Source organism: Python bivittatus, unplaced genomic scaffold (genome assembly GCF_059951505.1).
Source record: "Python bivittatus isolate LINGU-HERP-01145 unplaced genomic scaffold, Pbiv_v1 ctg000680_np1212, whole genome shotgun sequence".
Taxonomy (NCBI): Eukaryota; Metazoa; Chordata; class Lepidosauria; order Squamata; family Pythonidae; genus Python; species Python bivittatus.
Window position 1 is genome coordinate 2,720,051 of NW_028277095.1, and position 14,151 is coordinate 2,734,201.

The 14,151-nt window shown below is 42.4% G+C and overlaps 1 protein-coding gene across 4 annotated transcripts in view; it reads left to right on the forward strand.

The window, feature by feature from the left end:
* Positions 1-14,151, forward strand: part of LOC103057498 (tumor necrosis factor receptor superfamily member 10B) — a 43,574-nt gene that overhangs the window by 21,863 nt on the left and 7,560 nt on the right. For 3 of the 4 annotated variants that reach the window (XM_088151933.1, XM_088151935.1, XM_088151932.1), the window contains exons 2-7: positions 5,516-5,642; positions 7,387-7,518; positions 8,961-9,075; positions 10,256-10,344; positions 12,535-12,639; positions 13,975-14,058. In XM_088151933.1, the coding sequence (XP_088008059.1) occupies positions 5,516-5,642; positions 7,387-7,518; positions 8,961-9,075; positions 10,256-10,344; positions 12,535-12,639; positions 13,975-14,058 (652 nt within the window). The remainder of the gene's footprint in view (positions 1-5,515; positions 5,643-7,386; positions 7,519-8,960; positions 9,076-10,255; positions 10,345-12,534; positions 12,640-13,974; positions 14,059-14,151) is intronic. The other variant, XM_088151934.1, reaches the window with a different exon arrangement.

The following is a 14,151-nucleotide window of genomic DNA, read 5'->3' on the forward strand; positions in this document are numbered from 1 at the left end:
ATATGAGATGGGCGGCTATATGAAATGAAATGAAATGAAATGAAATGAATTGGCTGGGTGGCTTTACCTTCCTTTGTGGGGATGATGCATGTGGTTGGAATAAGAGCCCTTCTATTGGCAAGGAGCATCTCAGGCCACCTCTGGTGACTGTTTGTGCTGAGGATTGAGTTCCCATGGGATTCATCTGTGAGGGATCCATGCTGGTTGTGAATGGATGTGTCAGAATCAGAAGTGAGTGGGGACAATCCTTTTGCTTCCTCTGTAATTCCTTTCTTCTTCCCACCTTTTCCTTCTCTCTTTCTGCAGCTGTCCCACTGGTGCCTCCTTCCTTTCTTCACCACTATCAGGCAGGGTGGGGCAGATTCTTCTTTTTCAGAAGCTGGAGCCAATGGCTGGAATTTCCATTGTCTGGCCTGAGATGTGTTTTTCTAAGCTTCTGCACACTACATGGTGGTAACATTTACATATAAAAGCCATGCTGAACTAGAGGTCACCGATGTTACACAAATACAGATGACCAAGTGATGGTGGGAACTCCTATTGACCACATAAACTCAATCATGCAGTTTCTTGGCAGTGTTTAGTAAGTGATTAGGCATTGCTTTCTTTCAGGATATTTTTTATCTTCACAATCTAATTTGCAGCCTTGGGATTCCTTGCTGGTTTTCCATCCGGGCACTAACCAGGCTCAGTCCTGCTTAGCATCCAAGACGACCAAGGTGGGCAAGTTTGTTAGCCCCAGTTACATATGCTGAGACGAACAAACTTTGGTTTAAGTTAATTTGAGAACTGCAGGAGTTGAACAAGGCAGGCAAGTCTGTGAATTGCTGCTAACATCAGTCCTTTATTTTTTCATTAGTATGGGAGAAATTTTATTTCATTTCATTTGTACAATGTAGAGGTTGCCCAACTCCACACAGTTCTGGGTGCTTACAGTTCTAAAAGCAGAAGACAATAAAAAGAAAACCAGGTCACATGCATCCGGAAGAAAACCATACAAAATGTTCCACAGTGGTTTGGCAACTATCCTACTCCAGGGCCAGGGAAACTAGCCAAATTTTCAGTGGTGTTTCAAACATCAGGGTGGAAGTCAAACAAATCTCTGGGGGACTATTCCAGAGGGCAGGCAGCTGCAACTTCCTATATCCTGATAGGTGACAAAGTTTAGTTTTTGTTTAATCTTAAAATGTTTGCCTTTAGAAGCAGAGCCAGATGGGTTCTTTGATAAGAAAAATTTCAAAGTCTGATATAACTGGAATCAACCAAACTGTCACACAAAGAATGAGCAGGTTCTGCTCTAGAACCTATTATGAGGATGTTAAAGGAGAAAAAGCTAGCTTGTGGCTATAGGGGTAAAGTCTGCATCTGATCCCAGTCTTAAAATGGGGTTGGTGAAGGATCTTCAGGATTTTAGGCAGGTTTCAGGTTACACTGTAGGACTGTTGAAACAACCATATATAATATTGATTTGAGCACTTTTTACCCTGCCAAGAAAAAATGAAATGAAAATGGCTTACAAAAATATTATCCATGATTTAATTACTAATAATGAAGATACAAAAATATTACCCATTATAAGCTAGCAAGGTTATGCTCAAAATCCTACAAGCTAGGCTTCAGCAGTATGTGAACCGAGAACTACCAGATGTACAAGCTGGGTTTCAAAGAGGCAGAGGAACTAGAGATCAAATTGCCAACATTCACTGGATCATGGAGAAAGCACGAGAGTTCCAGAAAAACATCTACTTCTGCTTCATTGACTATGTAAAAGCCTTTGATTGTGTGGATCACAACGAACTGTGGCAAATTCTTAAAGAGATGGGGGTACCAGACCATCTTACCTGTCTCCTGAGAAATCTATGTGGGCCAAGAAGCAACAGTTAGAACTGGTCATGGAACAACCGATTGGTTCAAAATAGGGAAAGGAGTACGACAAGGCTGTATACTCTCACCCTGCTTATTTAACCTATATGCAGAGTACATCATGAGAAATGCCAGGCTGGAAGAATCACAAGCCAGAATTAAGATTGCAGGGAGAAACATCAACAACCTCAGATACGCAGACAATACCACCCTAATGGCAGAAAGCGAAGAACTAAAGAGCCTCTTGATGAGGGTGAAAGAGGAGAGTGCAAAAGCTGGCTTGAAACTCAACGTTAAAAAAACTAAGACCATGGTATCTGGCAGACCCATCAATTCCTGGCAAATAGAAGGGGTAGAAATGGAAGCAGTAACAGACTTCATTTATTTGGGCTCCAAGATCACCGCAGATGGAGACTGCAGCCATGAAATTAAGAGACGCTTGCTCCTTGGGAGGAAAGCTATGGCAAACCTAGATAGCATATTAAAAAGCAGAGACATCACCTTGCCGACAAAGATCTGCATAGTCAAAGCTATGGTTTTTCCAGTAGTAATGTATGGCTGTGAGATCTGGACCATAAAGAAGGCTGAGCACCGAAGTATTGATGCCTTTGAACTGTGGTGCTGGAGAAGACTCTTTAGAGTCCCCTGGACTGCTAGGAGGTCAAACCAGTCAATCTTAAAGGAAATCAACCCTGACTGCTCATTGGAAGGATTGATAATGACACTCAAACTCAGACACCTTGGTCACCTAATGCAAAGAGAGGACTCTTTGGAAAAGACCCTGATGCTGGGAAAGATTGAAGGCCAAAGGAGAAGAGGACAGCAGAGGATGAGATGGTTAGATAGCATCACTGAAGCAATGAGCATGAAACTGAGCCAACTCAGGGAGGCAGTGTAGGACAGGAAGGCCTGGCGCAATATGGTTCATGGGGTCACGAAGAGTCGGACACGACTTAACGACTGAAGAACAACAAATGAAGATACAAAAATATTACCCATTATTTCATTATTAATAATGAACATATAAAAACATCCATTATTTAATGAAAATACAAAAATAGTATACATTACTTCATTATTAATAATGAGCCTACTGAATCAGTAATTCATTCTGTTGGTTCTGTTTGCATTGTTTGGGGCCTCAGTGTCCTCCCAAAGGTTAACGGTGTGTTAGCAAACACAGATGCCAGAAACTAGAGTTAGATGGACTCCCTGGGGCCATGTGACCTTGGCTGAATACTTGGTGGCTTCTCTTAACCAAGTTCCTGAAATATCTAAACATAGGAACAGATTACTGAGTTCTTGCATGTTGTTATCCAAGAATAGCTGGCTGTGGGTGAACAGCCGCAGGTCCCCCAATATAATAAATCATAGCTTTCTTTATGATAGCCAACACTTACCCATTGCTCAGTAGTAATGAGACGGATCCAAATAGTTTTGATTATTGATTCTTGTTTTTTGTATTTCTATAATGAATACAAATTACAAATCAACAAGAACAATGGAAGGAAATTGACAAATGTTGTTCAGTAATGCTTATTTTGTGGAGATTCCCTAATGTGCGCCTGGAATGACAACCTTTCTAGCAACATTGCATAGTCTTGGCCAGTGATCCAGGTGTAAATTATGTGTTGTTGTAACCTGGGGCCATTGTAGTTTAGAAACTGTGGCTTAGCACACTTTGGAAATGCAAGTCATTATGGCTTGCATAAGAATCCATTTTAGGAGGTTTTACGGAACATTTTGAACCTGTATGTTATCTCTCTAATGTATTCTTTCCAGATCTTTACACTGGCCCAAGACAGCTTAGCTATGCAGATACAGGTTATCTGTAAGAAAGATAACAAGGACCTTATCAATTAACAATTGTAGTATGTTAAAAACCCATTGTCTGAACCCTTTTGACATTGCTTTCTAAGATTCTGATTAGGGTGATGATTCTGAAACCCCCAGAGATTCTGAATATGGTGTCTACAGTAGTATTCAGTTTTAAAATGCTGGAGGAGCTGCTCTTTGCATATTTATCAGCCAGATGGTGGCACTTAGCTTTTTAAAGATAGTTAAGGTTAGCTAAGCATGGCCATCAGACTTTGTATGGGAGATCACTAGGAGGCCCCAGAATTGTAAACTAGTTGGAGGAAAGTTGGGGGAAAAAAAACTTCCTGGAAGAAAACCATGGTAACGTACTTCTATATCATGCCAAGAAAACTGCATGGATATATCCACAGTCAGCAGGAGTTGAGTCTAACCCAAGGAAAACTTGACTGTTCCTTTATTAGGGCCATATAGAGCAATTGAGGATTGAGTTCAGCATTCAGAATGCTTACAGCAAAAATAAAGCATTGCTTCCTAAAATAGAGTTCACACGTGCATGATCTTGTATTTCTATCAGAAAAGGCAATTAAATCCACACGTGGTGGTGGGGAGTTAGAGTCCGCAAACTGGAGTGGGGGCCTATAGCACATTTAGGCAGGGCTGGGTTTGGTGGTATGAATTTGCGCGGTTTTATGTTTCTTTCTAAAATGTGATACGCCTATTGAAGTGTTCCACTACAATACAGTTTTTTGTTTTCCCACCTCCAAATGATGGTACTATAAATGGTTTTCAGCAGCTGTGGTCAGAAAGGCCTCTGAAAGCAGCCAAAAGGGGACTTGGGGGCCACAGGTGGCCCACCCCAGCCTTAAGCCTATTTGATGTTATAGCTTTAGCCCCACTGGTCGTGGTTATAAATGCTAACAAACCAGTTAAGTACATTAAAGAAACATAACGCAGTATCTCTTATTTTGGGTTGGGCAGAGACATAGTGACTGGATTAAAATCACCCAGTGAGTTTCCATGGCTAAAAGTGGATTTGAACCTGGGTTACTCCAGTTATAATCCAACCCCCTAATCACTACACCAGACTCGCTCTCTTTTTCCAGAAAGGACATAAAAGTTAGTCTTTGGTTTGGGATAGGGAACCTTTGGTTTATATCCAGAATGGTCAATGGGAGATGAATTTGTTTTAAGAACGTGACTGATAGCTTGACTTTGCCTTGCCCTTCCCAGCTAACATCACTAAAGTGGACAGAGTTGGGGTTTCTAGTACAGTTGAGAGGGAGAATTTTCTTTTTAAAAGGCCTGTTCAACCTAAATGAAAGCATAGCCATTTCTTTTTCCCATTAAAAAACATTAAACATTAAAAAACAGTAGGAAATTATGCCTCTGTTTGTTCTGTAGGTGTAAAAGGTAGTAAGATTTGGGGGGGCTGCCAGAAGTGTTTAGAAGTTGCACATAGCCCTGGCCTGCAAATTTCAATATCTGTGTGGAAAAATTATGTGATCAACCATGCAGTTGCATAAAAAAGAGGTAAATTAATAAGGATAAACAAGGAAGATACAACATTAATTGAGTTACACCAGGCAAGACTCTTGGTTGATCTCACTACATCTACACTGACTTGCAGCAAATTTTCTAAAACCTTGGGCAAAGGACTTCACCATCACCTGCTAGCTAGCATTTCTTATACAGTATATTTACATCTGGAAAGGAGATGCTAGAGCATGGGAGCGATCGTGATCTGGCAACATCAGCCTTTGTTAGGTCAACATGCTATCTTCTGAGAGAGGCACAGATTAAAATTATTCCCTACTTCTCTTGTCTTTGTTTCCAGCATGAAGCTGCAATGCCACTAATTCCTCCAATGCAGAGACCAGAGGTCACTGCCACTGTGGAACCAGATGATGAGAACCAGAATTACCACATTTGTGATCAACATGAGTGCAATCAGTGTCCTGCAGGTACCAGACTATCACCTTGACCTGACCCCTAGTAAGACCTGGACATCCACTTAACTTGCTCCTTTTTTGAGAAAGAGAAATTGGACAGTTCTTTCTTGCTGACCGTGTGTGAGGCAAACAAGTTTCATGAGACTGTGCCAAATAGTTGTTTTTATATGTGACTATTTCTAGTTCTAAGAAATCTGAATAAATGGAGGCTCAAGGGATGGCTTGACAACCATGCTGAACAGGAAATGACTCAAAGAATTGTGTTAGAAACCATTGGAAGTTTAAGATAACAGCAGAAACTAACTTTATTTTATTTTATTTATTTATTTTAATTTCTCCCCCGCCCATCTCCCCCCAGTGGGGGACTCTGGGTGACTCACACAAAACATTAAAACCATAAATACATATAAATACATAAAACGTCAAAATTTAAAAAACATTACTAAAAAAGAGGAAAAGGAATGTCCAAGAAGATGAAGAATCTGGGGCTGAAGACAGCAGGCCTCTAACTTTTAACTTCCTTAAAAGAATCACATTGCATAAGCCATTTTCCTAGGCATTGTATAGAATTCATGAATCAGTAAGGATTTGGAAAGCTAGATCACAGACGGAGAAATTGTGGCCCTTGAAAAGTTAAATTAGTATTCCAGAAGACCTAGTTAGCATGACCATAAATAAGGATGTTGGAAGTTGTCATTTGGACACATCTGGATAGCCACCACTTTCCTCTTTATGAAGCTGAATACATTCCAGCACAAAAAACTATTGTGGTGGTCATTTTTTTGTAGCTAAGGAGATGATTCAGAGGGATTAGAAGATTATCCTGCTATTCAAAAAATGTGCAGCTTCCCCTCCTTCCTTCCAATGAGTAGGCTCGTGCTACTTCTGATGAACTTCCATACCTGCTTCCCTTGATATATGTATTTTATTTATTTATTCATTCATTCATCACGTTTGTCACTGCCCGTCTCGTAAAACAACTCTGGGTGGTTTATAACAAATACTGCATGTATCTCTGAGCATGTAATATATGTATTTCTGAGCACATCTGCAGTGTATCCTTGCGCTAAAGAAGCCAGATTTCCATTTGGTTGACGCATGTCTGCTTCTAGACTCAATGCTGAGACACTTCCACACTGTACAGACAGTAGTAGTTTGTTTTATTCAATTTATATAACCGCCCATCTCACATACATGACTCTGGGTAGCTCACAGGTTAAAACAACAAAAATCCAACTCATAGATAAAGTTAAAAACAAAACCCATTAAAACAAATAACCCAGAGCATAAAAATCTCAGAGTGCCAACCTACAGCTCACAAACAATACAGTCATCTTGCAGGTTCCTCACTTCTACGAGATCCCCAGGCCTGATGGCACGGCCATGTCTTCAGGGACTTTCTAAAGACAAACAAGGTTGGGACCAATCTAACCTCAGGGGGGAATGATGTTCCAGAAGGCAGATGCCACAGCAGAAAAGGCTCTCCTCCTGGGCCTCATCAGATGGAACCCCTTTGTAGGTGGGACCCACAACATGCCGCCTCTGCCGGATTTGATGGGATGGATAGATGTAACCAGGAAGAGAGCAGTGCTAATTGCTGTCTATTTGTGTATTAGATTTGTATTCTGCCTTTATTTTGTGCAACATATCGACAGCCATAAGCTGAACCCTGAGGTGTATGGATAAGTCTGCAGTTCCTAAAGAACCTCTGTCTTTTAATATATATTTAGTTTCTATGTCTTTTGCTTTCTTCCAGGTTATTACGTCTCTAGGTCCTGTACATGCCCCGACACTGACGTGACTTGCCAACCCTGTCAAAATGGCACATTCAGCAAGTACTCGAATTCACTCAACAGATGCTTCTTTTGTCAAGTCTGCAGACCTTTAGGTATTAAGGATAGAGACAGTTTTAGGGGTTTCTGTGTCCTTTGTGCATGGGATAGCTTTAGTCTGCACTCACCGCTAAAAATGGAGAATCATACAAGGTTTGGACAAGGGTTTGAAAGCAACAACACGGAATCTGAGCTATAACAAATAATCTAGTGGTGTGATAATTCTACTGGTAGGAGCTGAACATCTTCAACCTGTTTCTGCAGAGTTCACAGGAGAGTTGAAGGAAGGAAAGAGAGTGGGAAGCCTTTCATTCCCATCTTTATTTCAAGTTAAAACACTGTGCTGGCATTCAAGGGTGTGATCTTAGGTTGCTAATCAACATGCTGGTTCAGGATTGCTTAATGAAAGTTCGGATGCTGGGTAGGGATAATGAGAGTCGAAGTGTAATATAGCTGGAAAACACCAGGCTGGGGAAGAATAGTTCAGAATGAAGAACCTTTCTTAGGAGTGACTATCCGCAAATCATGTGAGCCTTAGATGGTTAGAACTTGTAAAAGAAATGTATAATGGCTGGGCCACGCGTCATGCTCAATGGCAATATGGTTTGTTTGCAGTTTAGCATCGTGCAGAATCAGTAAAACAAGCAGATGACTTTGAACCGCTTCCAACATTTTAAATCAAGAGCTTGAGTGAAAGCCTTGCTTGATTCTTCAGTGAAGCCCGTCTTGGCACTTCTTGGACCCATGGGTGTTTAATAAACACAGTGCTACAGTCAAGAAGGCCCTTTCTTGCATCTCTGTATTAGGTCCTGCTTTCACAGTGGGACACAGAAGAGGCTTTTCTCCTGCTGATGCATACAGGGAGAAGTGTGTTTTCAGGGACAGGATGCAGGAAAGCAGGGAACACTTAGGCTGACGAACTGCTGTACCAAAGTCTTTGGGTTTCTGGAAGTCTCCAGAAACTCTTTGCTCCCCCATTTTCAAGGCGGACGTTGTTAGCTTAAGCCAGTGTTGTCCAAACTTGGCCACTTTAAGATGAGTAGACTTCAACTCCCAGAATTCCCCAGCCAGCCATGCTGGCTGGGGAATTCTGGGAGTTGAAGTCCACTCATCTTAAAGTGGCCAAGTTTGGACAACACTGGCTTAAGACTTACAAGCCTGATTTCTTGTGTTTGAAACAATGCTTTTAAACAACAAAAAGTTATAAATCCAATGAACTGAAGAAATGAAATGAAACCTAAGGCCCACCGTTGTCTTTATGGAAAGGTTCCCACGATTGCATTCTAAGAATGAGCTCCCATGTCACACTCAGCCAAAATGAGATGTATTTGCTTTTGGTAATGCAACCACCTGTGCTTATCTCAATAAATCATGGTTAAGGATATCATGGGCTAACATGGCAGCTAGCATGCAGCGTGCTCTTAGTCGGTGTCTTCTTTGCTATTCAGAAATTGCAGCTAGGCTGTAGTTCTAAATTTGTGATGTCTTCTCTTTCCAGATCAGGTAGAGATAAAGAAGTGTACTGCAACCACAAATACTGAATGTGCCTGCAAGAATGGTACCTTCTGCGATCCCAACTACGCATGCGAAACTTGCCAGACATGTAGAAAAAGGTCAGCATTAAACGGACACTGCTTAAAAATGCTTTGGTGCCCACTTGGCATTCTCTAGTCTGATCCTGAAAAAATTGGGAGAGGTTGGAGAATTTGCCCTGAATGAAGATCATGGATCTCGCGGGAGGGGAGAGCAGGCTAGAGAAAAAGAAAACCCAGGAAGTTCTACTACTAAAACCCTTTATTTCCAAGCTTTGAGCAGAGCGTGATGATGCATTTGTAAAGGGTGCCTTGAGGTAGGGCTTTGAAGCTGTGTTCACATCCCTCTGAAGCCACAGCTTGACGCATTAAAGTAACACATCCTTGCAGAAACGTGGCACAACCGCTTTGAAGGCCACCTTGCACTGTCAGTTTGAGCACAAGCTTTGGTTTGGTGGCCATCCCACCATAAGTAAGAGCTGTGCTTGCCCTAGGTCAGTGTTGTCCAAACTTGGCCACTTTAAGATGAGTGGACTTCAACTCCCAGAATTGGGAGAATTCTGGGAGTTGAAGTCCACTCATCTTAAAGTGGCCAAGTTTGGACAACACTGACCTAGGTCGATGTGGAGATGCCTCATAGCAGCTACGCTGAGCCTTTAAGATTCAGAACGGCACTTTGTGAAGCTGTGGTTTGGGGCAGATTTACCTTTGGGGGTATTATGGAAGCCAAGAAGAAGAGGCCGGGCTCAGAAATGACACCGGAACTGAAAAGGCTGCTGTATCTACTCTGGAAAGATCTTCCTCAGCAGATAGAGTGGAGAATTCTCTGCTTCAGAGAATAACTTCAGGCCCGGTAGTCGTGTTGACAGTTTCTTGAATAAATCGCTTCTACAGAGTGGTGAAATTGGTCTGTCCATCATCTGGTGGCAGTTTCCTTTTGACAATCTATTGTAGCAGCATAATGGAAGGTATATCCAAAACAAACAATCTCCAGTGACTGCCACAAGACAATCCAGCAATGGTGACACCGTAGCAACTGTCATCTGCTTACTTAAGGGCTGGTTCTCTGTGCATTTGTTTCTATGTGTATATACCTATGGTATGTCTTGGAAATATTCTAGATTGGCAAATAACCTAGACTCTTAGGAAAGGTTGCAGTCATTTACCTGCTTATAGTGACGGAGCTCCCAGTGATTCCAGTGGATGCTAGTTCAATCTGAGTGGTGTCCAAGTCCTTCAGTGTCAGTTCTTATGTCCACAGCTGCCCCCCTGGACAGAAGAAGGTGCAGGATTGCACACCTACAAGTGACATGCAGTGTCATCCTGCTCCAACTTCATCAACTCCAACGGGTAGGTTCCTTGCACGCTGGTAGACCAATATCACGTGGATGTGACAGGCAGTATGTTTTCTACTATGATGCTATTCCTAAGATGTATTTTCATACAGAAGGAGAAGGAACTGTCACAGAATGTTGCAGTAATTAGGGCTCTTGGTTAGGATACTTCCTGACCAGGCAGGTTATTTGATTCCTGTTGTTCTCTTGTTTTGAATCTGCAACTGTCCCTTCTCCAGAAGAAAGCCAGCATTCTGTATCTGCTAAGCAGGCACGGTTCTTTGGAAATTGCTATCATATCACCATGATCACCCCCAACTTCGTCAGCAGATGGTATCATCTGGTTGACTTTCTCTGGGCTTGGAATTTAAGCAGGGTTGGACCTAATTAGTATTTGAATAGGAGACAGTCAAGGAATACAAGAGCAAGACTGGGAAGTTGGGAAACCCCCTGGCAGAGGTAATTACAAACCACTACAAACTGCATGGTGGTGCCCACATGGTCATCAGGAGTTGAGGAAGTCTTTATTTTACCATTCTGACTGGGTTTTGTTTTTGTTTTTTAATCTTTTACCTTTGCAAACTTTGGGAATTTAGAAAAAAAAAACTTAGGAAAAACTCTTATTGTACCAATAGAAGAAAATAGTTTCAGCTGGGAAACTGTCAGCATCTTAGACCAAGCTAAATCCAAAAATGCAAGGGAATTCCTGGAAGCTTGGTATTCACACAAGGCAGCCATCAAGAGACACATAGAGATAAAGATAAACAGCATCTACACACTATTCAAAAGAGGCAATAGAAAGGAAACAAAAGACCAGAACATCTCACCAGCAGTCATCCCCCAGATAAGCAGAGATTAACACCAAGATTACCACCAGACATACAATCAGCAGTAAACAATACCCTAGTCAAGGAGCTTGGGGTGGGGGCTGGGGAGGAACCAACATAGGCAGGGTAGGCCACTGTATATAAACAGCAAACTCCACTCCATTCTAGCACTGAAGATGTTACCTGGTAATGAAACATTTGCAAGAAAACAGCCAAGCTCAGAGAACCCCAAGGACTCCACAACTCTTATATAGTATTTGTTGAAATATCTAAGGCTGTGCGCTTTGTTGGTTATTAGTATATAGGATTGTGGTGCTTATCTCAATTTTGTTTTGATGAGAGGGCAATGGATATTTATTAATATATTTAATATATTATTAATAATATTTATAAATTTATTTTTTGGATTTATGTCCCACCACAATCAGACTCTCCACAGATTACAAGACCTGTAGAAAATAATTAAAATAGCCCCGTAAACCTAGTTTAAAACATCCAAAATTCATAATGTCACAAAACAATCAAAACAGGCTGGATCCAAACCATACAATGTCATGTTAAACCAGGATATGCATTGATGGCTAATTCTAAATTATGAGTGCTCTGTAGAAAAAGTTAACTGAGAGAAGGGGTTAGCCTGATTTCCGTTGGAAGGGTCTTTCAAAGAACTGGTGCCTTAGCCCTCTTTACTCTCCAGAAGTAGCTTTTATGAGTTTCTCCTGAGATGACCTTACCTAGGGGTCTGATTCTAGTTGGAGGAAGCAGCTCTGGAAATAACTACGTGCCAAGACAGGAAAGGGTTTGTAGGTCAAAGCCCATTACATCAAATTTTATTGGAAGCCTCTCAGAAGCCAGTTTTTTTTTTTTTTTTTTGTCTGCGCTCAGTCATTGCTGACCCTGCAGTGACTGCTTGGACGAGTCCTTGCAGTTTTCAAGGCAATTGTTTCGGAAGTGGTTTGCCAGAGCCTCCTTCCTAGGGCAGAGCCCAGCTGGCAAGCGCAGGAGGCGGGGTTTCCGTTGCTTCGCGCCCTTTTCGGGCGCGCACAGTTTTTCGCGCTTACTGGCAACTGCTCCCAACTCCTTTTTGCAAGGCGCCGCCAGCATTTTTCCTCCCACCGGAGTGAGAGTACCCATTTGTCTACTCACGTGAGTTTTCGACCTGTTGGGTTGACAGGAACCGGGGAGGAAACAGGAGCTCACCCTGTTTAACGCGAAGGCTGGACTCGAACCGCTGAAGCGTAGACCATTTCTGGCCGGCAACTTTCAGCGTCATTAAGCTGCTGCACCACCGCATCCCCCCAGAAGCCAGTACAGGACCCAATTTGGAGCATCATGCTATCTAAATCTGTGTATTTGCCTTTCTTCCCCTTCCTTTTAAGGTTCCCCTGGATCAGAACATCTTCTATGGGTCCTTCTCTCTTTGTCTGGGCTGATAGTGCTGGCCATGGCATTGTTCTGTTGGCAATACTCACGCCTCAAAAATGGTAAGAATACAGTGGTACCTCGGGTTACAAACTTGATTCGTTCCGTGACTCTGGTCGCAGCCCGAATTGGTCGCAACCCGAAGCAAATGTCCCCATAAGGTTCAATGTAATTACCGTTAATCCATTCTGGCGTGGAGGACAGGGAGCTGGCTATTGCTTGGAGGGAGAGTCCCCCTCCCTATGACCATGTGTCAGGGGCGGAAAATGGCCGCGGACCACGTGTCAGGGGTGGAAAAATGGCCGCGGACCACGTGTCGGGCGGAAAATGGCCGCGGACCACATGTCAGGGGCGGAAAATGGCCGCGGACCACGTGTTGGGGCGGAAAAATGGCCGCAGACCACGTGTCAGGCGGAAAATGGCCGCGGACCACGTGTCGGGCAGAAAAATGGCCGTGGACCGTGTCATGGGAGGGAAAATGGCCACGGATCTGGTTTGTAACCCAAGGCGGAGTTCGCAAACCGAGGTAAATTTTTGCGCCCGGAGTTGGTCGTAATCCGAAAAGTTCGTTAACAGAGGCGTTCGTAACCCGAGGTACCACACTACTATTTTCTTCTTTTGTTTTTGCTGAGACTGCAAATGGTAAGGACATTTAACGTAGCCCTTACTTGGATAGTGATTTGCAAAGAGCTTTTTACGAGGCAGGATCATGAAAAAACAAAGAAGGGGCCCTCAACAGTACAGTGCTCAAAAGTTAGAGTCTAGAATTCTGCTACCCTGCTCTGTATAGTATGTACGGCTCAAATATATACGGGGAAAAGGTGGAGAAACTTGATCTGAGGTCAGCCTTACTTGGCTGTATTATTTACCGTTTTTATTTGCTCGTTTTGGAGTGTAAAAATTCCCTTGCTAGATTGAATCAAATGTCTCTTTAACATGAGTTTAAATTAATGACCTATCTCCCTCAACATCTTCATGTAGGTGGAGATTTGGTGAAGCTCTTGCGTGTTTGCTAGCCTGTTGCAAGAATTCCTGTCTTCTCCCCCAGTGCTTTACAAGCGAAATTGTCTGAGTTAGAATACATCAGCAGATCTTCTAGAATCTGGGGGAGAATCCAGCATACAATTCAAAGGGTTTTTTTTTCACTTAAAAATAAGAATTGGAGGGTCTCGTTTGTCCCAGTGTTGATTATAGGAAACTAGTGTTGCTGTTGATCTTATTGTCAAGTCCTGTTCCCACCCCCCACCCCATCCCGGGGCAAGCTGGATTGGAACAGATAAATAGGCACACAAGGTTATAAGGATTTTTGATGTATTATAAGAAACCTAAGAAACCATTATGAAAGAAATCCAGCATCTGCTGAGTATCAAATGTGTCTGAAATTCTTCTCCCACCAGCTCAACATAAAGGGTTAGAAGCAACTCTTTGGGGCAGGAGGAACAACTTCCATCTGTTCTTTGGTTTGGTAATAGCCAAATCTGGTATCAGACTATTTTGTTTTTGGCTGTATGAGACCTGGCTTTCCATACATTGCTTCACATCTTTAATGGTTTCTGTGTAACAATATGCTTGTT